This window comes from Marmota marmota, unplaced genomic scaffold, assembly GCF_001458135.2.
Source record: "Marmota marmota marmota unplaced genomic scaffold, marMar, whole genome shotgun sequence".
Classification (NCBI taxonomy): Eukaryota; Metazoa; Chordata; class Mammalia; order Rodentia; family Sciuridae; genus Marmota; species Marmota marmota.
The window spans coordinates 14,679,636-14,705,280 of NW_026000174.1; the positions used below are offsets into that span (position 1 = coordinate 14,679,636).

General features: G+C 52.8%; 1 protein-coding gene across 1 annotated transcript in view; it reads right to left on the reverse strand.

The window, feature by feature from the left end:
- Positions 1-1,375: 1,375 nt before the first annotated feature.
- Positions 1,376-25,645, reverse strand: part of Arhgef17 (Rho guanine nucleotide exchange factor 17) — a 57,971-nt gene continuing 33,701 nt past the window's right edge. The window contains exons 3-22 of the mRNA XM_015503051.2: positions 21,549-21,626; positions 16,502-16,684; positions 14,508-14,624; positions 14,194-14,286; positions 13,795-13,971; positions 13,459-13,509; positions 13,086-13,195; positions 12,893-12,978; positions 10,438-10,556; positions 9,858-10,071; positions 9,239-9,312; positions 8,464-8,663; positions 8,015-8,316; positions 7,288-7,537; positions 6,938-7,024; positions 6,548-6,615; positions 6,158-6,306; positions 5,174-5,348; positions 4,790-5,059; positions 1,376-2,914 (exon numbers count right to left, since the gene is read on the reverse strand). Of these exons, the coding sequence (XP_015358537.1) occupies positions 2,718-2,914; positions 4,790-5,059; positions 5,174-5,348; positions 6,158-6,306; positions 6,548-6,615; positions 6,938-7,024; positions 7,288-7,537; positions 8,015-8,316; positions 8,464-8,663; positions 9,239-9,312; positions 9,858-10,071; positions 10,438-10,556; positions 12,893-12,978; positions 13,086-13,195; positions 13,459-13,509; positions 13,795-13,971; positions 14,194-14,286; positions 14,508-14,624; positions 16,502-16,684; positions 21,549-21,626 (3,000 nt within the window). The 3' untranslated portion in view covers positions 1,376-2,717. The remainder of the gene's footprint in view (positions 2,915-4,789; positions 5,060-5,173; positions 5,349-6,157; positions 6,307-6,547; positions 6,616-6,937; positions 7,025-7,287; positions 7,538-8,014; positions 8,317-8,463; positions 8,664-9,238; positions 9,313-9,857; positions 10,072-10,437; positions 10,557-12,892; positions 12,979-13,085; positions 13,196-13,458; positions 13,510-13,794; positions 13,972-14,193; positions 14,287-14,507; positions 14,625-16,501; positions 16,685-21,548; positions 21,627-25,645) is intronic.

A 25,645-nucleotide genomic window follows, 5' to 3' on the forward strand; every position in this document is an offset into this window, starting at 1 on the left:
TCAGGCTAAGCACTGACCAAGGGCCCTGGGCCCTGGACGGGAGCTAAGTACCAACAGGTTAGGCCATTCCCATGCTTACTGGGTGCTTAGGCTGGGAAGATGGCTCCAATCTGGTCTTGGGTACCTAGTGCTATCTGGGGTCTTTGCTGGGGGGCATAAGTCCTGAGACAGCAGAAGCTGTGAAAGCAGCAGTTGACTGGTGGTATTGAAGAAACCAGAGGTCCTGATTTTATTTTATTATTTTTTTGTAAGCATTTTACCACTGAGTTATACCTCTAGTCCTTTTGATTTTTTGAGACAGGATCTTTTAATTGCTTAGGCTGGCCTCAAATTTCTGATCCTCCTGCCTCAGCCTCCTGAATAGCTGGGGTAACATGTATGTGCCACCAAGCCTGGCTTCAGGGGTTCTGAGGTGCAGCTCCACTGTCTGCACCATGGTGACTTCCTATAGCTGTTTGCAGCTGGTTAATGTCTTCACCAGTAAGCATCTTTTACTTCAGAGGCAGAAGGAATCTCTTCCTTGTAATCCCAAAACTTATGTCCATGGGGCAATCAACACCATTTTACAGACGAGGAAATGGAATCTCAGGGGGGCACAAACTGTCTAAAGTCACACTGCTGCTTAGTGGCAAAGTCAAGATTCCAAACAGGGTCAAAGCCTATGATCCTTCTAATGTTTTATCATAAATTCTACATAAATGTTACCTTCTTACTCCAAAATATATCTGTGCTTATTGCAACCCTCTCAGTCCCAACAAAATGATGATGCTTCCTCAGTCCTGCAGATGTGCCAGGGTGTGAAGGCCTCTTTGTCCCTGCAAGGGGTGGCCCTGTGTTGGTGGACCTTTGCATTCTTGTGTCTGATTTAATGACACAGCCCTTTGGAACAGAGTCAGACAGACTTGGATTCTACCCCTGCTTGGAAGCCTGGATTCACCTTGGCCTTGGTCAGGGTTCTCAGCCAGGAGGCTTTCCTGAAGAACATGGTTTCCTGAAGGAGCCCGGACAGGCTCCCTAGTCCCTGGTTCTTTTGCCTGCAGTGTGTCAGCTCGATTCCCAGACTCCTTCCCAGACAGACTGACTCAGCAGCTCTTGATTGACACATAAGCCACACATGTGATGACTCCTTATATGCCCTGCCAGGGACTCCAACACGTGGCCCAGTTAGGAAGCACTGGACTCCCACAGCTTCTTCATTTTCCTGATGAGGAAACTGCTGCCCAGACAGTGGCAATGACTCGCAGCCTTGCGCCCCCCCCCCGCCCCCGACTCTTATAGGTCTCTAAGGCCTCTTTTCTGCCCAAGGGAGGTCCTGTTATTAAGACCATGACTGGGGAGATAGGAGGCCACTATGGCCACCAATGGGAAGCAGTTGTTTGGTGTTTCTATTTATTGACTCTTTAAAATTTCATCATCCAAGGAAAGTTAATACATGACTGTTTGGTAGCAAGAAAAACATAATCTAAGACCACAATGACCCACCCGCCCTAAATAAAAACAAAACCAAACAGAACAAAAACAAACCCCATCTGAAACCAGACCTTTGGAGTTGTAGCTGAAGCGAAGGACTGAAGGTCAGAGTGGCTCCCTGCAGTTGGGAGGTGGGGGAGAGGCTGCCCTCAAGTGGGAGCCTTCCCAGTTGAAGAGGCCATGCCCAGCCCCTCAGCTTTGGGGGTCCTTCCTGCAGGGGCCATCTCTGGCAGGAAGGGGTGTGGAAAGAGGGATTCAGTGGTCAGAGTGAGGGGATCCTAGGCCCACACCCCAAGGTGACCATATGTGCCAGTGCATGAGACACAGGGAGGCAGGGGCTGGGGACCAGGGCCGACTGCAAGAAGTGAGGGCCCTTTTCTCTTACCTGAGAAAGCCCTGTCCAAGTCCCTACCAGTGCTCCAAAATTAAGACACCATTAAAGATGCCACCAGCACACTGGGAAATGCCAAAGCCTAGGGAGGCCCCTCGATGGTGTCATGCCCCCAGTGAGCCATCATCAAGCCATCACCTTGTTCTGCACGACTGTGGGCACTTGGTCCTGGCCTCTGATCAGGGTGGGTAGTCCCATCAGGATGGGCTTGGGAAGTTTATATTGAAGGCCAATGTTTTAGTGCCCTGAACATGCAGTGTATGTGTGTGTGTGTGTGTGTGTGTGTGTGTGTGTAATGGGGGGAGATGGTGGTCCCTCCAGAAAGGCTTGGTTTGGGTCCCAGGGTGGCGCCTTGGACAGGAACAGGTTTTCTCCCCCATCATTCATCACATCACACCACACCCTGTCCCCAGTCACTGCATAAATAAGTGCTTTGGAAAGGACTCATCTAAAAAGGAATATAAATACTGTACATGGGAAAGGGTGGTACCCCTTAGCCTTCCCGCTGCCCCCAGAAAACCTTCCAAATATTGCACATGGCCCTCTCCAACCGCATAGGGTCCAGCCTGGCCGTGTCTTTGGTAGAAGCTCCAGGGACAGAGGTCCTAGGCAGCTTGCATGCCCCACCCTGGTCACACCTGGGAGCACCAGAGCAGCCAGTGGGTTGGGAAAGGCCGTGGCTAGCCAGCGGGTGTCCATCAGGAATGCTTCCGCGAAGATGAGACGGCGCAGCGCCACATAGGCACCTAGGTGGCCCTGTTTGGACACTCCTGGTCAAGGTCTGTGCGTGGGCTAGTAAGAGGCAAGCAGACTGAGGGCAGGTGGGCAGGTGAGTCCCGGGCCACAGTGGACAGGGTCACACCCTCCACAGAAGGAGGTGGTTTGTGCTGTCATCTCGGCCCACAGTCTCATTACTGCCACCACCCCCACTGCTGAGTCGGAAGTCCTCATAGCCGTCACCTCCACTAATGACCAGCATTTTAGGCCTGGCAGAGGCAGGGCCTCGGTGCCGAGGGGAGTCCCGGTGCTCCAGGGAGGGCAGCTTCTCAAGGCCTGTGGGGCAGAAGGGAGGATCATCAGCCTGAGGGAGCTGGTGGCTTCACTGTCCCCTCATGGCCTGAGTTTCCACATCCCGGAAGATAGCAAGAAAGACAAGCGCTGAGCTCTTACTTAGAAATACCCACTTCCTGGCAGCCTGTACTTTCTAGTCAGGACTAACTTAACTTACTAGCGCCACACCACTTTTTCTCTCTTGATGACTGCACACATAACGTCCTCTTCATTATAATTAGTTATGTGCTGCATAACAAGGTCAACGATAGACTGCACATATGATGGTGGCACCATAAGATGGCAATGAAACCGAGAATTCCAGTTGCCCAGTGACATCATAGCCAACTGAGTGCTCACGCGTCTGTGGTGCTGCTGCTGTAGACCCTGGTACCGTTAGATGTCCGAATGCACTGTACATACAGTTACGGACGTGCATGGTACTGACAGTGAGAATACATAACTATGTTATTGGTTTATGTATTTTTTTTTCTTCTTCGTGGTGCCTGGGGTTGAACCCAAGGCCTCGACGCATGCTACGCAAGCACTCTTACACTGAGTGGCACCCTATATTTTCTATATTAAACTTTTTTTTTTTTTAATGTACTGGGGATTGAACCCAGGAACACTCTACCATGAGCTACATTCCCACCCCTTTTTATTTTTTGAGACAAGGTCTCACTAAGTTACTGAGGCTGGCCTTCAACTTTTGATCTTCCTGCCTTAGTCTCCCAAGTCTCTGGAATTACAGGCATGTGCCACTGCACCTGGTTCATACTATACTAAATTGTTGTTTAAGAATGTATTTCCTACTACTTTTATTTTTTGAAAGCTTATTGTAAACAGTATGCTGTTATGTTGACAGAGCCTCATAATCTTGTTCACTGCATCTCTCAATTGCATCATTTTTTCTTGTGCTTCATTTAATCTCGTGTTGTGCTATTCCTCGTGGCCCTAGGAACAGCAGGCTCACCTGGGCACCTACCCATACAGCCCAGCTAGCTGCACAGGAGGCTGAGCCATCTAGTTTTATATAAGCATACTCTACCACGTTCCCACATACTCAATCAGTTGCCCACAATGAACTTCTCAGAACACGTCCTGTTGTTAAGTGAGGCACATCTGTATACAATGTTCCTATTTCCAACAGCCCAATCCCAGTTAAACGGCTAAGTCTTCTCTGGCCCCAGACCACTCCTGACTGAGGCTTTATTGGTTCTTGATTCCCATGGTCACTGTCTTTTGGGAATATGGTTTCTTGTGCTGCCAAAGCAAGGCTTGCTTGATTGTGACTCTGTGATGTACTTCATTCCCACTGTTTCACTCTCTAATTCTCACAGCCCACTTCCTGTCATATGCGCTATGCTGTGTTTTCTTTTCTGGCACTATTTCTACTTCCTTTTCTGTACATCACTTCCGAAGTCCACTTCCTGCCTTATAGATCAATTCTAGTCCTGTCTTATTCCCTGTTGTGGATAAGAAATACATACAACAGGATATATTTCCTACAAAGGTATCCCATCTGTGCTATATTCTACTTTTTTTTTGGCCTTTAACTTGCAATCCTCCTGCTTCAGCCTCCCGAGGTGCTAGGATAATAGGTCTGTGCCACCATGCCCAGCTGCCATATTCTACTTCTTCGCTTATAATTCACCTCCTGTCTCCCACAACATTTATTTGGATAAAATTTTACGCATGCACCCAACAGACACACAATCTCCTAGTAAATTTCATTTTGGGGATTCCATAGCCTATTTCCTGTAATATATCCCACTTCCAGGTCAAGTACACTTTCCCTCCCTCTTAAAGACTCTTTCAGCAGGACAACAGGGCGATCAGGGCAACCAAGAACCCAGGATCCGTGGACGGCAAGCCCACCTGTGTCTGGAGGAGGTGGTGGGGTCGGGCAGAGCAGGTTGAAGCCATCTGGCAGCTGGACTGCAGCCAGGAAGCGGACGTGGCCGGTGTGGCCCTGGCCCAGGCCAGCAGGGCTGAGAGGTGCCCGTGGGCAGCTGACAGTACTGGGGGAGGTGGGCATGGTGAGCACAACGCCGGCACTGGTGCCCACCCACAGCAGCTCTTCGCACACTAGCAGTGCTGTGATCCGCAGGCAGGCAGCTTTGTGCTGCCGGATGATGGCATCTGAGCCTGGGGTGGGAAAAAAGAGCAGCGCTGGGGGCTGACGCTGGCCCTGGCCCAGCCTCCTCAGGGACAGAGCAGGAAGACTCTGAAGAAGGAGCAGTGGTAGTCTGAGGTCAGTACCTGCCAGCATCCTGTGCACAGGTGGGGTGACGTCCACCTCTGCCAGCTGCTCAAAGGTGTCTGGGTGGTAGAGACACACATGGGCACTACCTTTCAATGTCACCCACACGCCCAGGCTGGAGTCCACCATGCAAGCTACACTTCGACTTGAATCCTGTCCCACGCAGAACGTGTGCTGTGGAAGAGGGGAGGACAGGGAGCAGACAGGTGACTGGCAAGTCCGCCCCCATCCTCCAGCCTCACCAGTGTCCATCCCTCCCTCCCCATCACTCCCACAGACACCCACCCGATGGATCCTGCGTCTGGATGACTAACCTTCCAAAGCTCAGCTGCACTGGTGCCTCCCCACTCAATCCTCAGGAATTAAAATGGGATGCCCTTTCCCTGTGCAACTTAGTGACCTGAGGATCAGAGAACTTCAACGCTTGGAGGGTTTAAGACCAGTCACTGGCCTCTCTCTGGACAAATGGCAAAGTCCAAGCACAGGAGGAAAAAGTGACCTGCCCAGTGTCACACAGCTTGTCAGTGACAGAGCCAGGGCCCAACCTGGGTCTTAGTTTCCATTCCAGTTAATGACAGAAGCATGAGAGGAAAATCAAGGGAACTGGTGCCCCCGCACACCACCCAGGCTGGAAACCTCTGGCATATACAAAAAGACATCATGACCAAAGGGCATAGTCTATTGCTAAAGGATGATGACATCAGGAAGGACCCTTGTTCTAGCCCCCAATGAACCCAACAGCTGTACTCAGAGGGTGGACAGGAGGATGAATCAGGAATCCTGACAAAAATGGGCATTTACTATCTTCCTCATCATTTAGAGAAGAAACAAGGATCAGAAAAGGAAGGGCCTGGCCCAGTACCACACAGGGCAAGTATCCCAATCCTTCAGCTGGACACTTCTCTGTCCCCATGGTCTCATCTCCCTCTCATGTGGGCCCAGATCACCCCAAGTCACTGATTCTGTCTCCCTACTCCCACTACCTCTAGCTGCAACGTGTCAGGGCTCAGGACAAGGATTCGGTTCTGGCAGCCACACCATAGCCGTCCACCCACAGACACCATCTTGGTGATGGGGCTCCCCTGAGCACCTAGGGTCACCGATTTGAAGTTCTGGGCATCCCAGAAACGGCCTGGAATGGGAATGGGGTAAAGAAAGCAGGAAATTAAGTACAGTACTGAATTTAAGCCTCACCTACACTGGAAGTGACAGGTGAATATCCCCATTTCTAAGCAAGGACACTGAGGCCCAGAGAAGCCTGAAAGTTGCCCAGTCACATTTCCAGATCCTTGGCCTGAAAGCCTCCATTCTTCCCAAGAGACAGCTCTACCACCAGTATGCACATGTGAGGGGACGGTGCAGGGGGCACTCACCTGCTTCCCTTTGGTAGACTACAAGTTCTCCATTGGCCAGAGACACAAACACCTGGTTATTTAGATACCTGGGCAAGGAAAAGAAGGTGTCAGGGATTTCAGAAGGCCAAAGCATGTTATCAGGGACCAGGGAAATCACAGGTAGAATGGCTTTGGCTCCCAGGAGACCATCTCTTCTCACCCCCTGTTTTCCACGTGGGGGAAGCCTGAAGCTAAGAAGCAGAGACTTGCTCAAGTTCACAGTGTATAAGAAGCACAGCTGGCCTAGGGCCAGGCCTCTGTATTGCAGCCTCCTCGGAAGGGAGAGGCCATAGAGCAGGAAGTCAGGTGAACAGAGGAGGCTGCATGTATGGCTAAGGGTCTGAGGAGAAGGACATCATGAGGCCTTACAGGATGCACGTCACAGAGGCCGTGTGCTGGAGCTTCATGCTGTTCCTGCGATCACGGATGCTGTCGGAGGACTGGTACACGTGGACACTGTGGATTGGGGTGACAAATGCTCAGGCATACCGACCCTGGGAGTCATCTCACCACCTCTGTGCCTCCACCCCCATCTCCCCAAGGTGTCTGTGCAAGGTACTAGATCCCACAGCCTCCCTGTGGGTTGCAGGCCCTCTGGCTGGTAGGACCTCTGAGGCCTGTCCCAAAACCCTCCTGTGTTTGCTTTGACACCATTTGATTTCCAGAGCAGGGAGCTCAGGGCTCTGGCACTGTGTCCCTGGCTCCATCCATGTCCCTACCAGCCATCCTCAGTGCCCAGCCACACAGAGCTCTGGTAGGCCTCAGGGTCCACGCTCAGCAGGTCCTCCAGGCTGCCCCGTGTGAAGGAGCCACGGCTGGAGCGGCGAAGGGCTCTCCCATCCATTGGACTGGTGCCACAGGGTCCACCAGGCCCAAAGGAGCCCGACAGCGGCAGGAAGCCAGGCTCCTGCTCTTCCTCTGAGCTGGTCGTCTCTGCTGTGGCCTCCTTGGAGCTTGGGGTCTCCTCATCTGAGGGAGACAAAGGTCTCTGTCTCCATTCCCCTCCACTGGGCCTTAGTCCCCCTCACTCATCCGTCCTGGCCATCCCCCTCCTGAGGGCCTTTGGCAGCTGCTCCTTCCCAGTCCCTTGGCCTCTGCATCTGCTCAGGCCTTATTACCCTACTCACTGAGAGTTCAGGCTATAGCCTCCTAGTCCTAGCCTGGCCATTTCAGATCCAGCCACCACACTTTGCACAGAGGGACTTGTCAGTCCACCTGGTGTCTGCCTTCCTTAACAGGACATGCCAGGGTCTTCAGGATTTCATCTGTCTGTCCCACTGACCTCTGTGTCCTCAATGTAACAGCTCCCACTCACCCTGCTGGCCCCCACTGCTCTGTATGCTTATGTCCTGAGATGTGATTCCAGTCTTTGCTTCCACTAGTCCCTCAGCAACCCCCGCTCAGGGCAGTCCACTCTGTCTGCCAGCCCCAAAGTGGGGTACTCACTGCCAAAGCTGGAGGAGATGGTGGACCGGCTGGCCTGGCTCTGCAGAGTCCCAGAAGGGCTGGGAGAAGATTCATCATCGGAATCGCTGTCAAAGGGCACCAGCTCAGGGCGGGGGTCACCCTCGGCTGGGCCTGGTGCCATCTCCAGACCAGAGCCTGAGATAGAGATGTGCAGGCAGGGTTGGGGCCCTGGCTCTGCTAGCATGGTTGTATCCTCATCCGCGGGGGCCTCTATGTCCAGCTCTGGTCCAGAGGGTTCCGAGGCTGACTCAGTGGGACCCCTCAGTGAGGTGGACTGCTCCCTGCCAACAAAAATCACTAAGGAGGTGCGGCCCCGCCCACCAGTCCCAGTACACCCACCGGGCCCCGCCCACATCATCATCAGTGGCGGCCTCAGTGAGTGCAGGGTCCATCTCCCAGGCATGCTCACCCCGCTGACTGGGCCTCACCGGTGGCAGCAACGCTGCAGGCCGGGCACTGAACCAATGCACAGGATGCGGGCCGAGCAGACAGCAATGCAGGCCTCCACGTCTGGCTCAGCACGCAGGCTCAGCAGGCACACCTGACCCACATAGCCATCGCTGTTGCACACCCACACCTCTGGCATGGGCTCTGGGCAGCTGCTGAGGGTGGGGGCCGCGCAGGAAAACTGCAGGAGGTGCCAATGGACAGCGAAAGGTGAATGGAAGAAAAACTGTCAGCATCCTGATCTCCCAGGAGACCCCAGCAGAATTGAGGGAGGCAGGCCTGCATGGGTGTGTGTGGATTCGTCACATCCCTTTACACCCTTCTCTACACACGACACACATGCACACGTGACACTCTTTGCACATCAAATGCATTCATACCTGTGTGATACAGGTATCAACCATACATGCATGTACATACACCCTGAATGTGATCATGGATACATGCATGTAAGAGTGTGATAATGGTAACCTTTGTACATATGCATGTAGGGTCATGTGAGGGCCTAAATTAGATTCCACTCACATCAACTGTATAGCTTCTTTCACATGAACAGATATAGATATGCATGAAACATGCACATGTGCTACAGATGTGCAGTATCCATATACATGTACAGAGAACTACAAACTCAAAGTCATAGGAAGCAACTGCAGTGTTTAACACACAATACAATGCTGCACACAAAACAAGAATTCATGAACACATGCTGGCTTTGGACATGTACAGCTACGTGACTCACATGCGTACACACACCTGCATGCCGCTGCGGGTTTTCATGATGGGGATGGCTTTCAGGAACTCAGGATCTAGACAGCTTTTGCTGGACGCTGTAGTAGAGATGGATGGACAGACAGACAAGGGGACAGGGCAGAGGGAGACAGACCCTTCTTAGTACATGCAAAGTACTCCCTTTCTTGCCACTGTCCCATTTCCCTTCCCTCTCTGCCCCTCAGGGTCTAAGGAGGGCCTGATCTCAACCATGCTAGGAGGGTCTGTGGGTTATGCCCTGCTTGTCTCTGGCCTCAGTTTCCCCATATATACAATGAAGGTGCTCGGCTCACAGGCCTCTAGGTTATGGGCCCTGACCATAGCTTTCCTTGATCCATGCTCAGAATTGGGGAGGATATGAGGAGGGTTTTGACCATTCATACCCATGATGGGGCCTGTGTCCTAAGCTGACCTTGTCTATGCCTCTCCCTGCCAGGAATTCAATCTTGTCCTGAAGTTTCAGCGCCGCCCCCCCCCCCCATCTCCTTTATCCCCGCCAATTGGACACCCAGCACAGGACACAGCAGTTCTGGAATTTCTGGCTGTGAAGTCAGACACTTCCTGGATGATCTGAGAAGAGAGTGCCATGTGGGCCCTAGCTCACCTAGCTTCCTCTTGGCCTCATCAAAGGCCTGCTCAAAGCCCAGGCGGGCATCAGGGTGAGGAAACTCAAAGATGAAGGAGTCTGTGCCCTCAGGCCGGGTGGCACACAGTTCCAGCTTGGTGGGGGGGAAGGAAAGTGCGTAGCACAATGCCTGCTTCTCTGACAGGTCCCTGTGCATGGCGGCTGAGAGGTCCCGCAGTGCATCGTCCAGGCTCTGTGGGGAAGAAGGCCCAGGTCCCAGATCTCAGGCCTCACCAGAGTCAACACATGCCCTTGGGAGTGTGTATAGGGACCTGCCTCTCCCCATTCCTCCCATCCCCTCCCTTCAGACCAAGAGAAGTCAGGATTCTCCCCCCACCGCCCCACCCCAAGCAGGAGATAGACCCTCTCTCCCCGGATGGGATGAAGCCACGTCTCCACCTTCAGACTTGGAACATGTTACTTCCCTCAAATTCAAGTGAGGCTATAATTTTCCCTCTCAGATAAGTGATGGGGTATTTCCTCCCTCAGGCAAATGCCAGGCCTGTGTGTATGTTTCCCCAGGGTCAGAAAACCCCACCCTTGGGCAGAGGGCACAGACCTGGTGGGGGAAGCTCAGGCTGTCAGAAAGCTTGCTCATCTGGCCCAGGGTGGTCAGGTCCTCATCCAGGCGGCTGATGGCCTTCTGGATATTCTCCCGATTGGTGGCTTGGGATGCCCCTGGACATCCAAAGGGAATAGAGGAAGGCCATAGACAGAGAGAGATTGACAAGGTCAGGCCTGGATAGACACTCTTCCTTCCGCACATAACTTGCAGCTGGGTGGACGACTGGCCTGACAAACTCGAGAGCTTACAGACCCCAAAGTCTCAGGAATAAAGTTAACAGGCAACTCCCAGAGAACACCAGACCTGAGAGCTGGGGACTGGGGTTCACAGTCATAGAGCATAGGATGTCAGGCCCTTGCAGAACTTGCCAGAATATAAGTATGAAATGGCAGACAGCTTTACAGGTTACACCGGCTCCAGTGGACACTGGACTGCGGCAGCGGCACAGCCCGCCATGGGGGAACTGCCAAGTAGGCAGAGCCTCAGGCCTTCAAATCTGCTGACCAAGGGACTCGCCACTTCACAAGGGAGAGAGCAATGAGCTGATGCCCTGATTTCTCTGGTCCTATCCCACACCTGACCACTGCCAAGTGGCTGGTCCTACAGACCAGCTCAGCAGCCCCCTCCTCCCTCCCTACTATCTGTCTGTCTGGGGGGTGGTGTGTGTGCACTCTAAATCACACATGGGGCTGACCCTCCTCCACCCTTGGGCCAGGACACCAAGTCTTGAAATCAAGGGACAGGAAGTTTCTTTCTTTTTGCTTTTTCCTAAATGACAGGTCTTTCCTGTCTTTTCCTGTTCTGTTTATAGAATGTGTTGGTGGAGTATATAGTTTAGTAGTTGGGTCACAGGTTGCAGAATGGCAATAAAGAAGACTTGACTGGGGTCCTAATAGCACCAGAGGAAGAAAAGATTCCGAGGTGGGCAAATCACTCTGGAATGACTCTGTCCCAGGGACTCTTCAAGGCTGAGGAGGTCAATGGTAGGGTGGAATCGTGTTGGCTAGGGAGGCTGTGGAGCTCTGTCTACAGAAAGCAGGGTGTGTGCTCAGCAGCGAGGTGTGCCAGAAGAGCTCTGCTATGGTCTGAATGTTCATCTCTCTCTGAAATTTGAATGTTGAAATCTAATCCCCAGTGTGTTGATAGAAGGCAGGGCCTCAGGGAGGTGACAAGGTCATAGGAATGATACCCTGATGAATGGGATTAGTGCCCTTATAAAGAGTTCTGGGAAAAATTGGGTACGGTGGCACATGTTTACAATCCCAGCAACTTGGACTCTGAAGTCCAAGTCCAGACTTCAGAGTCTGAGGCAGGAGGACAGAAAGTTCAAGGCCAGCCTCAGAAACTTAGCAAGACTCTATTTCAAAATAAAAAATAAAAAGGTATGGGGAAGTGACTCAGTGGTAGAGCACCCCTGAGTCCAATCCCCAGCACCAAAAAAAAAAAAAAGTTCTGGGAGAGCTTGTTTGCCCTTTTGCCAAGTAAGAACACATATGAGAATATGTTCCTCAGACACCAGATCAGCTGGCATCTTGATCTTGGACTTTCCAGTCACCAGAATTATGATCAATAAATTCATTCATTATAAATTATCCAAGTCTTGGTATTTTTGTTATAGAAGCCCACAAAGACCAAAATAATCTCTTAGTCCTTCTGAGAGAAACAGTCTCACCCCAATCCTCACTGCCTGGGCAGCCATATTTTCTTCTGCATGGCCTGGCCCACTCTGGCCACAGATGAATGGACTAGGAGTGGGCAGCTGACCTAAAGGTATCATTACATGAGCTGGCCTATTCTCTAGTGAAGAGATGTGGCAGACCAATAATCATCCTCACCACAGTTTGCATTCCTACATAGGGGCCCTTGGGGGACAGGCCTGGGTCACTTGGTGCCTGGATACAGTCTGGGCTTTATCACTAGAGCTACAAGGAAGCACAGAAGGCTAAGTGCAGTGAGAATGGGGTCAACTCACAGCATGAGGAGGAGAAGAGTCAGGAAGGGTGGCCCCTTGGGGCTGCCTTAGCTCCAGATAGGTTCAGCCCCAAACCAACTGGATCTTTCCAATCAACTCTTTGCTTGGACTCTGTTCCCTGGGTGGAACACTGCTGAGCCTGAATGATGCCTCGCCTAATATTTGGCACCCAAATGAGTTTGTACAGGGGAATCAATGGCTAATTATAGCTATGTCTCCTTCCCCTGCAACAGCCCACCCAGCCCCACCTGCCAGCCCTGGTCTTGTTTATCAGAAGGTGCTCTGAATGGACAGGATGGTCTGACTCTATGAACTTCAACCTAGTTCTTCATGCCAGCTCCCTCACACGGGATGGGAAAATGAGGTTGAAAGCAGATGGACAAGCAGCCCAACTGGCCGTAGCTCAAACCCACCAGGAGGCTTCTCAGAGGAAGACTCCAATACCAGGAGCCCCTGGCAGGCCTGGGCCAGCCCCACCTTTGATGATGTCTGCATCTTCCAGAGGCAGCTTCCACAGCATCTTGTACTTGCTAGCAGTGTCAATAACGCTGGCTGCTGTGTACCTGTGGGGAGCCAGTGGGGTGGTCTGGCCAGGGTAGGGGAGCAAGGCCCAGGGCAGGACAAGGGCTTCCCCTGCTTGCACCAAACAGCCCCATCCCCAGCCACTCACAGGCTCATGGAGCTGCGCCGCAGGGAGCCTGACTTTCGCTTCAGGGTGGTGCAGACTATGAGGTCTGTGAACAGGAAGAGGGACCGGTCCTTCTTGCCACCAATTGCCTTCTGTGGGGCCAGAGGCAGGGTTCAGGCTGTGTGCACACAGTCCAGAAGCCCACCGCCTGCCCATAGTGCTCAAGGGGACAATGAGGCCCAGGGAGGGGTGACCGCTCTCCACCAGAAGTCCAGAGAGTCAGAGCAGAGTAGGGACTTGACCAGGCCTCCTGCTGGGGTGGAAGAGCAGGGAGACCCATGGGCAGCAGGTAAGAAAAAGAGTAAACTCAGTGGGGAGGTAATGACAGGTGGGCAGACAACGGGACACTTCTTACCATTTCAATGACCATCTCCTGCCTCAGGAACCGCCGAAGAGGAGCCTGGAGCTGTGAGGTAGGATGGACGTGGCATCTTAAAGGCTAGTTATTAATCCCTCTCCACTAAACAAATCCCAGTGATCCTGCAGCCCCACTCCATGGGCCAGGCTGCCAGGCCCGGGACACATGGTCAGACAGACAGGCAGAGCTATGTGATCACAGATGCCGGGAGACATGGATGCAAGCACACTGAAGATTCCAATGTGGATGTGGACACAGCCATGATTCCAAGTGACAGGAAGAACACAGGCTAAGTGGACAGAGTTGGGTGGGGTGGGGGCGGGCAGCACTCACATCCTCCATGCCCTCGATGTGAGCCTCGATCTCCTGCAGCACCCGGGCATGCCGCTCTGCCTCCTCAGCACTCCGCACACCCTTGTTAATGCGTTCGGCCACCTGCTTGATGTTCCGCTGTGCATCCAGCAGAAGTGGGTGGTCTGGATGGTCTTCTGGTGTGTGCTTCAGGAGGTCCTAGGATGAGAATGAGGACCAGACCTGTTTGTTTAACTGCCCTCAGGCCCAGCAGACTGCTGGAGCAGGAGGGTCTATTGGTAGGTACCAGGGAGGACTTCTACCCTATTTGACCCCTGGGGACCTTGATGCCAGATTCAAGCAAGAAGGGTCCTCAAAGTCCACTGTATCTCCTCCATGCCTCCAGGCCTTGCCTCCCTGCCCACTCAGCCTCATGCCCACCTTCACCAGCAGCTCATAGCGTGGGATCCGTTGCACAGGCTTGATCATGAGGTCAGATAGCGCCTGCTTCTCCTTGTTCTCACGCATGCTTTGCTGAAACCCAAAGCAGGGTGAATGGACACCAATGTGAGGAGCGACACGCCAGGAAAGGTTTACCCAGGGCAGGCTCCCATCAAGCCCCTTCAGCTCAGCCCAAGGACAGAGGCAGACCCACTGGTCAGCCTAACTGCCCAAGCAGAGTGCTCCTGGGGCCCTCGGAGCTAGCCCGAGGTGAGGGTGGCCTCCACTCCCCTGCCCTTGCCTGCAGTAAATACCTCTAGGAACTTGAGAAAGGCGGGCCTTGCTTCCTTCGCCACACGCACGGCATCCTTTGCATTGAGGAAATTATCAATATAGGCAGAATAGATGTTTACCAGGACATCTTTGGAGAACTGTGGGTGAGGAGACAGGTTGGGGACCCTCAGGGTGTCTTGATGGGATAAGGCGTGTGTGTGTGTGTGTGTGTGTGTTTAGTTGTAGATGGACACAATATCCTTATTTTATTTATTTATTTTTATGTGGTGCTGAGGATGGAACCCAGTGCCTCACATGTGGTAGGCAAGTGCTCTACCACTGAGCCAGGACCCCAGCCTCAGGCATGTGTTTTTGTTTGTGTTCCTAGATATGTATGAGGAGTATGTGCAATTGTGACTAGTTATGTACATGTGCGCACATACATATATGCATGGATGTATCTTACCTGTATAAGCTCATGTGTGAATATATGAATGTGTGCCTGGATTTGTCCTGTGTGCTCAGACCTGGTTATCTCATTTACAATGGAGCATTTCTGTCCCCAGCTCTCTGATCCCCCAAGTCCCACCAGGCAGGTTTCCATCCTTACCGACCTCAGATGAACAGACTCATTCCAGCCCCTGGACTTTGCTCATGCAGTTCCCTTCACCTTCCAGATCTCGCTTACCCTCAGGGCTGAGCTCCTGATTAGGGTTCTATCTTTTCGGTGTGTCTCTGGTTTCTCCTCATACCCCCAGGACAAGTTCTCTCTTTCCAGAGACAGAAGTACTCCTTTCTTAGTCACAGTAATGCCTGACTCAGGGCAGGGCACATGGCAGCTGGTGGCTAATACCTGCTGGCTAGCTGATGGCAGGCTAAGTATGGATGCTCTCATCAGAAGCCTTGGCTAGGAGTGAGGACACTTGGGTTCCTTGTCTCAACTGTACCATGGATAGGCTAAGTGACTTTTAGTGGTGTTTCAGGGCCCCTTTGGGCCTCTGAGTCCATGCCTCCTTGAGGTGTCAACTCTCTGTCTCTGGGCAAGACAGGGCAGAGCCTGAAGCAGAAAGACAGCCCTCACCAACCAGCTCCTGGGTGCACCTAAACCTGGAAGTGCCAAATCCCAGAGAGTGGCCAGACTCTGGTATGGACTCCAGCCCCAACCAGTGGCTGGCACTGATCTAACCCTAGTCCTGACCCTGAGCTGGTGTTGATGCTGACTCAGATCTCACTAGGATGCCGGTACTGACTTCAGTCCCTCACGTGGATGCTGGTACTGACCTCAACCCCTATCTTTACCTGGACCCAAACAACTGCCCTGACCCTCATGTGGGCTTTGATGTTGACACGACCTCATCCTGACCAGCTCTTTTTTCTATCAGGCATTTGTATTTATTTTATTGATTGAAGTCCTGAGGATTGAACCCAGGGCCCTACACATACTAGGCAAGTGCTCTATTTCTGAGCTACACTCCCAGCCCACCATCAGGTATTACAATAATTGTAGCTAGCTCTTTGGCACTTATTGTGTGCTGGGCATTATTCTAAATACATTATATGTATCAACAACACTGTGAGGTAGGTACAGTACATTTTAAAGTTGATGAATATAAGCCAGGCGTGACAGCACATGCCTGTAATCCCAGCTTCTTAGGAGACCAAGGCAAAAATTTTGCTTCCAAAAATTTTACAAATAGAAAAAAAATCATATCTACTTTGGAATGTGAATGTCATTTAATATGCTCGTTATGATGTGAAGTAGAGCCTTGAACCTAAAAGGATCTTAAAATGTCCCTAACTAGCCTACAAACTGATCTGGCCAGATAAGGTGACAGACCCTAGCTTGGACTGAGTACTTCAGTGTCACTAGGTGTGGCCACCTGCCTGGACCTTGATGCTGACCTTGAACTATGGCAGGAATCCCTGGGCCCCCAAGGGGGTCAGCCCAGGATACTGTCCTGGGATAGGGATCAGAGTCAGTGTCCATCCAGGGTGGGTAGGATGGGGGGGGCCTGGCAGCACACAGGGCACTCACCGATTGGACGAGCAAGGCCCCCACCTTCTGCTGGGCATGCCAGGTCTGCACACAGTGCCGCACCTCCTCCAGGAACTGTTCATGGTGCTCCAGGAGCTCGGGGATCTGGTCAAAGATCTCATCCACCAGTGATGGGTCACACAGCAAGGAGTTCTCTGGCTGCTTTAGCGGCTGCATGTAGCCCTGGGGGACCCACAGAGTCAAGGCATGTTCCTGCAGAGATGGCACCCCACACCACCTGCACAAGTACCAGGATGAGTGCACACAGAATCCTCTGGGCCTATGGCTCAGTGCCTTGTCTCCCACACTCCCCTCATAGACTAGGAGCTCCAGGGGGTAGGCAGACCTATCCCCATGCCTGCCCTCCTGCCCAGTCTAGGACCTGACACAAGATGGGATAAGGAGGATCAGGAAAGGTTTTCTGGATGCATGGACCTTAGAATAAGAAAGCCAAGAAGATTAGGGCTCTCTGGGAGAACCACACACACTAATTCAGCAAATATTGAGCACTGAGTATGTGCTAGGCACTGTTCTAGGAATCGGGAGACAGCAGTGGACAAGAAAGACCCAAATCCCTGACCTGACAGAGCTTACATGCAATCAGATAAAACACACCAAGAAAAGGAATAGGAAAAAAGTAAGTCATATTTCAATAAATCTACTTATCTTTAGGAAAGAAATTTTCTGCCAGTTAAATTATGATATGCTATCAATGCAGGAGAAACTCCGATTCCAGAGATGTTAAAATATGAATACCCCAGGTCCTAGAATCAATTGCATGTGTAATCACAAGAAGTTAAAAGGTGATATTTCCGTGCAGAAAGCAAAGCAGAAAAAAACAGAACCCCTGCCCCCCGGGGGGGAGTTCCTGGAGGCTTAAGTGACATTATCTGAACACTGCTTTAACAGGTTTCAGATCTGCTGGTCAGTCAGTGAGTAAAATTCCTGTTTTTCACCTCAACTATGCTTCAGTGGTGTTGCCAGAATATGTAGCTCAGCTCTGATGGAGAGGTTGCCCTCTACTGGCCCACACTGTAACTACAGGCAAAAGAAACAGGAGGGTGTTACTTGAAAAAGCATATGCTATGTTGCAATAACATTTATATTAAACATTTTTTAAAAATCTGGCTTGTTTTGTAAAACAAACTTGAGAAAGTCAAGCGCAACAGAATCCTCTTGACTGTCTGGGGATTCTGAAAAAGCTCACAGTGATGGAGAGGAGGCAGATAGGCAGCACCCCCGTCAGAGCTCTTTGGTCGGTGTGGGCCAGCACCTCGTCTGGGTCAGGATCACTGCCCTCCAAGGAACAGAAGCTATATTGTGCAGCTCTGGGTCCCAGAACCCCACAGAGAGGCAGGCACACAATGGGAGAAAAGAATAAACAGACTGAGAAGCCCACCCAGAACCAGTGGGTCAACATCCACATTCACTCAACAAATGCCCCTGGGACACTACGGTAGGGGGAGCAGAGAAGTGAACTGTTACATAATATGCCAGAAGGGAGTAAATGCTCCAGAAAAAAAGAGTAGAGCAGAAGGGGTCAAGGGTGCCTGGAAAGGGGGAGCTTGGTCAGGGCACTCGGGAAGGGGCATTTCTTAGCTGAGAGTCTTGGGGTTGAAGATAGGCTCTGAGGGTGACAGTGACACCCAGAAGAAGGTGCAGCCTTAGGACCTGGCTCAAATCCCACCTTCTGGCTGCTCACCTGGGTACTTAACTTCTTTATTTTAAACTCCTGTCCTAGAGAAACAATACTAATCTATTTTTGTTGGCAGTTGTCACTAGGAGTTTGCACCGGGGCTGCAAATCTCTATTTGAATATCATTATGCTTCAGCTAGTATAGTTTGTGCACTGGAGTGGGGACTGAGAGTCAGACTGACAGGGTTTCTTCTCTGGCTAGGGCACTTCCTAACTGTAACCTTGACACACTGCTTTGCTTCTCTGTGCCTCATCTTCATCTGTAAAATGGGGGTTATGGTGAGGGTGGTATCAATTACCTCACGTAAACTGCTGGGAACAGTGCCTGGCCCTCAATGAGCATCAGAAGTTACACCTGGCACATTTTGGAACGTCTGAGGCTTCATTTCTTCATTTGAAGAAGAGGATCACCATCTCTACCCAAAAGGTAACGTGAAGACTCGGGGCAACCTTGCACGGGCACATATGAACACAGGCAGAGCTACAGGCAGTTTCAAAATCACAAGCACACCTCTCCTCGTTCTGCACTTGTGGCAGCCACCACTCCCATCCCTGCTCTATAACGGGGCAACTGAAGTAAGTGGTTATGTCAGATGTTCCAGGTCACACAGGTACAGGCCAACAGGTGCAGGCAAGTTTGTGCACTGGAGCTGCACTCCAAACTCCTGGTGCCACCTCAGTCCTCCTTCCCACATTCCAGGGCTACCACTGCCAGTCTTTGGGTCCAGGTGACACCTTCCTGCCCAGCTCCACCCCCACCCCCCCACTTTCAGCTTGGCCATCTCCAACACACATCCTGCATGCCCTCTACCTGTGCAGCCCTGAGCTTGCCCTGGAGGTGGGAAGACTCTCCCGGCCCTGCCGGCTCCCAGCTCTTCCCTGCACCTGCCTCTATCCACCAGTGGGCTTGAGTGTAACATTATCTTTTAACCTTTGTGCTGGGAGGTGGGAATGACTGGCTGCATTCTGTAGGTAAAATCAAAGCTCAGAGAGGGGATGTAATTAAGCCAGGTCATCCAGCAGCGGGCAAGTGACTCAAACCCTGGACTGTTTGACTCTATACTCTGCAACTCTTACCTACGGGATGGCAAAGGACCCTCACAGTCCCTTGCACATCACACTTCTGCCTGGCAATCTGATGGGTCCCTCCTATGGCTTTCTTGTGCTTACAGGAGAGCCCAGTCCTTGCCCAGCAGCCCACAGCCCCCACATGGCCTAGTCCTACCTCCCTGCCAGCAGTCACACTGGTTTCTTCTGATTTCTTCACTGTACCCTTTACTCCTGCTATACCCTCTGCCTGGAACCATCCCCCCAGGGTCCCTCTCTGCTGAAATACTACTCACCTTTGTGTCTCTGCTAAACACCCCAAGCTCAGAAAAGCCTTCCCTGACCCCCCACAGGAAGGCAGACCCCATTCTGTATTCTATCTTTGTGCGCTTTTTAAAAAAATATTTTTAGTTGCAGATGGACACAATACCTTTATTTTATTTATTTATTTTTATGCAGTGCTGAGGGTCAAACCCAGGGCCTCACACATGTTAGGCAAGCACTCTACCACTGAGCCCCAGCCTCAGCCCCTGTGCACATTTTAAAATAAATAAATAAATAAAAGCAATGTATTTCTGTGGCAAAATACACATAATAGAAAATTTACATTTTAACCACTAAGTGCAGTATAGTACATTCATATTAAGTATGTTCATGCTGTTGTGTAAACATTACCACCACCCGTCTCCATAACCTCTGATCTTCCCTAACCAAAATTCTGTACCCACCAAACACTAAGTCCAAACTCCCTCCTTCCCTAGGCCCTGGAAACCACAATTCCACTTTCTGTCCCTAAGAAACTGACTACTCCAGGTACAGAAGTGGAATCACACAGTATCTGTCCTTTTGTGACTGGCTCACCTCGCTTAGCATAATGTCTCAAGGCACCTCTGTGTTGTAGCCTATGTCAGAAGTTCCTTCCTTTCCAGGCTAAGAAATATCCATTGTATATGTATATGCTCTCATAAACTTTTGCATCACCACATCTCATCATGTGTGATTTGTCTGGCTGGTGACTGCTGGTCTCTGCCATAGACCATGAACTCCAGAACACAGGTCCATATCACCTGTGCTCATTGCTGAATTGCACCCCTCCCACTCCTGGCTGAAGAACACAGTGTTTGGTGCAAGACGGAGCTCGCTGCAGATTTACAGAATGAATGAGTGAATGAACACTGCGGATATTTCCAGGGCTCCACCTTCCCCCTCTTCCTATCTGCCTGGGTGGCCTGAGCAAATTTATCCTTCATGTGACAGCAGGCTCCACTTCAGCATGTGCAGCCAGGCTCTGGGTCTCCCCAGACTCCACACGTCTAAACCTCCACTCACCATCCTGCCCCAGATGCATCCCTCTCCTGTGCGCTACCTTTCCCAGGCCAGGAACTCTGGCACAATGCTGGGCTCCCCTTCCTCTCCCCCTTGATCCCTGGCCTGATCAGTGGACCTTCTAAGTGTTTGGCCCCAGCTCTCCTCCTTGCAGCCTCTGCCTCTAGTGGCCCTGATCCTCTCCTGCCACTCACCTCCCTGACAGATAGACTTCAGAAAGCATGACTCAGGGCAGGAGCTTGGCCTGCTCAAGCCCTTCACTGATTCTCTAGGGCCTCTGGTAGAGTCCAGACCCTCCTCCTGGTGTTCAAGGCCACCACATTGTGGCTCCTGTGGGCTTTCACAGCCTCATCATAGAACCAACCCCTGATGTTCTGTGCTACCATGAAGGCTTCTGAAGGCACAGGGCCCATTCGGACATGACTTTATACATGCTGTCCCTGCTACTGAGAAGTCTGCCCCTCCTCCAGGGATTCTTCCTTGACTCCACAAGGGGCAGGTGTCCTCCCTGCTTTTAGAATGCCCCATAAACTCAGGTATTGTCCCTCAGGGCTTTGAGGCAGGGCTCATCTCACTTGTTCTGGTGCCTCCTGAACCTGGAGCAGTGCCTGAGCCAGCAGGTGCCCAACATTTAGTTCCACTCAACGAATATTTTCCCAATCAATTACAAAAACAGAGGGGGCACACCAGTGGGAGTGCACGGCTCTGAGCTCAGGTCCAGGGCTGTTGGGGAATGTGTGGTGGGACTCTTGCCCTGGGGTGGCCTGGTCTGACCCCTTTCCATTCTCTTCTGCCCTGGAAGGGGCTTCCTCCTCCTCTGGGGTCGCCACATCCAGAGCTCTCCAAGGAAAGGTGGTGTGTCTCAGGGTCACAGCTCTCTGGCCTAGGCCCCTTGTCCTTGGCATGAGTTTGCTCCCACCTGTCCGAGGCCCCCCAGCCTCAGAAGGCTGCCCTTGGGGACTGCACTGTGGATCTCACCTGCATTAGGGTGCGCAGTGACTCCACATATGACTGCTCTGTGTCCAGCAGGGTCATAGTCACGTGCTTCCGCATGTCCTGTGGGGACAGGAGCAAAGTGTAAGCAGTGCCTTGTTCCCCTCAGACCCCATCACCTGCAACCACGCACAGGTTCACCTGTAGCCCCAGAGAATACTCCACACCCTCTCCCTGGCCTTCAAGGCCTGCCCACCCCGGAGGGGCTCTAGGCTGTTTTCCAAAGCATCTTGGATCCTACTCTGTCAGGCCTTCGCTCAGGTGCTCGTCCTGTGGGAATTTCAAATGCACCCCTTCCCAGAGTTAGGTGACACTCTCCACCCCCACCCCATCCCCCCACTGCAGCTGTGGGCAGATTTGAGACCTTTGGTTTACTTCTTGGTTCCCTGATGGGCTCTTGAAAAGGACAAAAATATAAAAAGAAAAAAAATCCATAAGTTTTCACATTTGCAAGAAAGATGCCTCTAGGCTCCCACCCACTCCAGCTACCAACTCCAAAAACCCCACTTTCTGGCTTAGTGCTCTGGGGACATGTCCCACCTAGCTGGGCTTCACAACTTCTCCTGGAGTTGACTCAGTCCCCCCGATACACACCCCCCAACCCCCCTGCTATAGGTAAAGACACTGTGGAACAGAGAGGTAAAGCTGGTGCCAGAGGTCACAGAGCTGGGTGGTGTCAGGGTTCAGTCACTGTCAGACAAAGCTGGATCTCAACTCTCTTAAGAGTTTACTGAGCCCTCTGAGACACTAGGCTGGGCATTTTATGTTGCCTAACACTCCTGATCACCCTGTGAAGTAGATGTCATTATTCTCCCAATTTTAAGAATGGGAAAAGGAGACTCAACCCCCAATGCTTCTATTCTGAAGGTCTGAATTAAAGTCCCCAAGGGGTTGTTCAGTCCCTGCATCCATACCCTGAGGGACAGGGTGCCCACCCCTGTCAGGATGAGCCCTGATCTGTGGGAAGGCTTTGCTAGAAGCCACTTGGGAATGTTGCCCCACCCCCACCCTGTGACTGAGCTTATCTGCTGCCTGCTCCACCGGTCCCTAAGCTCCTGGGCCACTTCTCCAGGAAGCTTTTCCAGATGACACCAGCCTCAACACCTTCCCTTTGCTTGTGAGGACTTCACTCTAGGATTCCTCCCTGACCCCTCTGAGTCCCTAGAATGGTCCTGGGGAAGACTCCCGATCTCTGATTTAGTCCCCCACTCCATTTTTCTCCCAAGTCTCAGCTTGGCCTTGCCTGAGACTCCGGTCCTTGAGACCTGCTGATTCAAGTGGATACTTTGCATGTGGTGATGTCAGGGTGGGTGTCCATGTCTGTGGCATCCTTCTATCCCTACCCTAGGGGCCCCTCAGGGTATGACTCAAGAAGCAGGGCTGCCCTGGTCACTGCTCTGCCCAGGGTTCCTATTGGCCTGGTGAACCTGAGCTCTGGGTCATCTGGCCTGCCTGTCCCACTCTTCACCTCTTGTGGCAAACTCGCCTCAGGTCCTCTCCTTCTGATATAGGGACTCAGAGGCTGTGTTTTACAATGAGACACCCAGAAACGTAAGCTCTCATGCTTGGAACTTGGTGGTGGAGTCTGAGGGACCCCCCTGAGGGAGGGAGGAGGCTGACTTGCCCCAGTCTTGCCAGTCCTGTGCCCTGATGTCCTCACCAGGCCCTGCCTCAGATCTCCCATGTACAACCAGACCAACTATCTTTTGTGCGTCAGAGGCCTTAAAAAAAAAAAAAAATCAGAGCAGTCTGCAATCCCAGCTACTAGGGAGGAGGATCGTATGTTCAGGGGCCAGCCCAGGAAACATACAGACCCTGCCTTAAAATAAAAATAAAAAAATAAAAACCCAGGGCAGCTTCCAGTAGGAGGCCCACCTTGGGATGGAGTTCACAGCTTCAGGGGCAGAGGGATCTCCCATGGAAAGCCCCAAAAGTCTGCTCCTGTCTCCTGCCCCCAGTTTCTTGTTCCAACCTCATACAGGTGACATAGGTATTGTCACCTCCATAGTACCAATGAGTATAGTCTGAGAGGTGACATAACTTGCCCAAGGTCACACCGCCAGTAATGGCACAGCCAAGACCAGAGTCTGTTCAGTCACCTCAAGCTGACTCCTAGGGCCCCAGAACCCCAAGTTCTCGCCTAGACTAATGGCACAGCTTCAGGCCACAGGGTTCCCAGTGCTGCCCTTCCTGGCTTCGTGACCTTGTGGTCACCTAATTGCCCTGTTTCCACACTCTCTTCTATGAAATGGAACTAATAATAATCCTCCATCCTGGCACTGTGAGAACACAGCAATGAGGACAGGCAGTGTCCACGCACGTGGCCTCACTGTTCACTCTCATTCCACCTCAGTGAAACTGAGCAGGGAGCTTCCTGACAGCAGGATGGCCAGGCGGGGCTCTGGGCCCCTCAGCCACCATCCCCTGCCCACGCCTCCTGGCAGGCCTGGCCCAACAGGCACAGTGAGGGTCACAGTCAGGGAGGCTTCCTGAGAGGCAGGGCTGGCTCTGGGCCTGACAGTCGGGAGGGCTGGGGTAACACAGGGAGGCTGACGCTGCAATGCCACTGTTCCCAGCTTCCTCCCTGCACAAAACACAGTAGGCTGTCACTCAGCTGTCAGGTAAAGGCACCGAAAACAAGGCCAGCTCCTTGTCACTGCATGGAGCACACTTTTGCACGTGCTCAGACACGGGTGGAGTGCATGGGGTGGGGGGAGACCGGGGAAGCAGGAGACAGACAAGGCAGCTGTCAACCAGATCAGCAGGCCCACCTGTTCTGGGCGGGACAGCCCTGCAAGCCCAGCTTCCCTCCAGAGCCCCTCACCCCTCAGTGGAACCTTCATTACATGGGGCCCTGAAGTGGGGAAAGGGGAGGTGGGGACAAGGGATACAGCATGAAGACAGAGGGGGCCTCTCCTCCTAGTGGGACTGGGGCCATAAAAACCCAAAGGCACCCTGATGTACACAGCATGAAGACAGCTAGATACTTATGCACAGAGGGAAGCCATAAAGGCAAGATACCCTTGCACAGAGACCAAAAATGCAGGAAAGCACCCAGCTGAGGACCAGGCCCTGCAACCCAGAGACCTGAGGCAGTGGAGAGAGAGACACACAATACAGCACAGCATCAGGATGACAGGACCTCTGACCCCACTGGATCCAGAGTGGACCTGGTCAGGGGAGACATGGCAACAGCCCTGGATGCCTCCCCTTCCCCCACACTGAGCCAGGAATCGGGACACCACCTTTCCTACTGCAACATGGCATCTCCGAGGTCCAGCCAGGAGAGGATGACAAGGGGAATGCAAAGCTGCTGCCCACCAGACATGCATATACCTGGGGGTGGGTTGAGGATCAACAGAAGGCTCAGGAGAAGGAGGCTGGAAGACCTTCCGGATCCTGAGCCTGTGGACCCAGGATACCCCGGCAACAAATCTGCTTCCATGCTGACCCACTTCACAAGCTGAGTGCCATCAGGCCTTGGCCCTTAGCGCCCTGCCAACCACACCACCTGGTAGGACTCCTCACCTTCCATCTCCTTGCCCTCACTGTAGATCATAGGCCCCACACCCAGTGGCCAGACGGGTGGATGACTGATCTGGCCCTGCGAGCCAATATCTGCCCATAACTCCCCCAATCCCCTCCGCGGAGGCCCAGGTTCCTGGCTGCCCCTCCCCCTTCCCGTACCTGGGCCTCCCCTTGCTCCTCGGCGTCAGCACCGCTGCCGCCCCCGGGCTCCCCGGCGGGCTCCCCGGCGGGCTCCCCGGAGGCGGCGGCCGGGCCCAGGTCGCGCATGTCTTCCAGCGCGATGGTGAACTGGGCCAGGGTCTTCACCATCTGCAGCATGCGGCCGGCCCGCCGCCCGAGCGGGAGCGCCGGCGCGAGCGGGGGATGGCGCGGAGGCTGGGCCCCCTTCCACCCTCGCTCCTCCGCTGTTCAGCCCCGCCGCGGTGGCGGCTGGCGGTGTCAGTTCCAGCGTCAATGTGAGCGCGGCGGCGCTGCCGGCGGTGGCGCTGCGGCCTCCTCGCGTGCGCCGGCGAGCCCCACGCGGCGCCGCTGGGGGAGGGGTCCCCGCCCTCGGG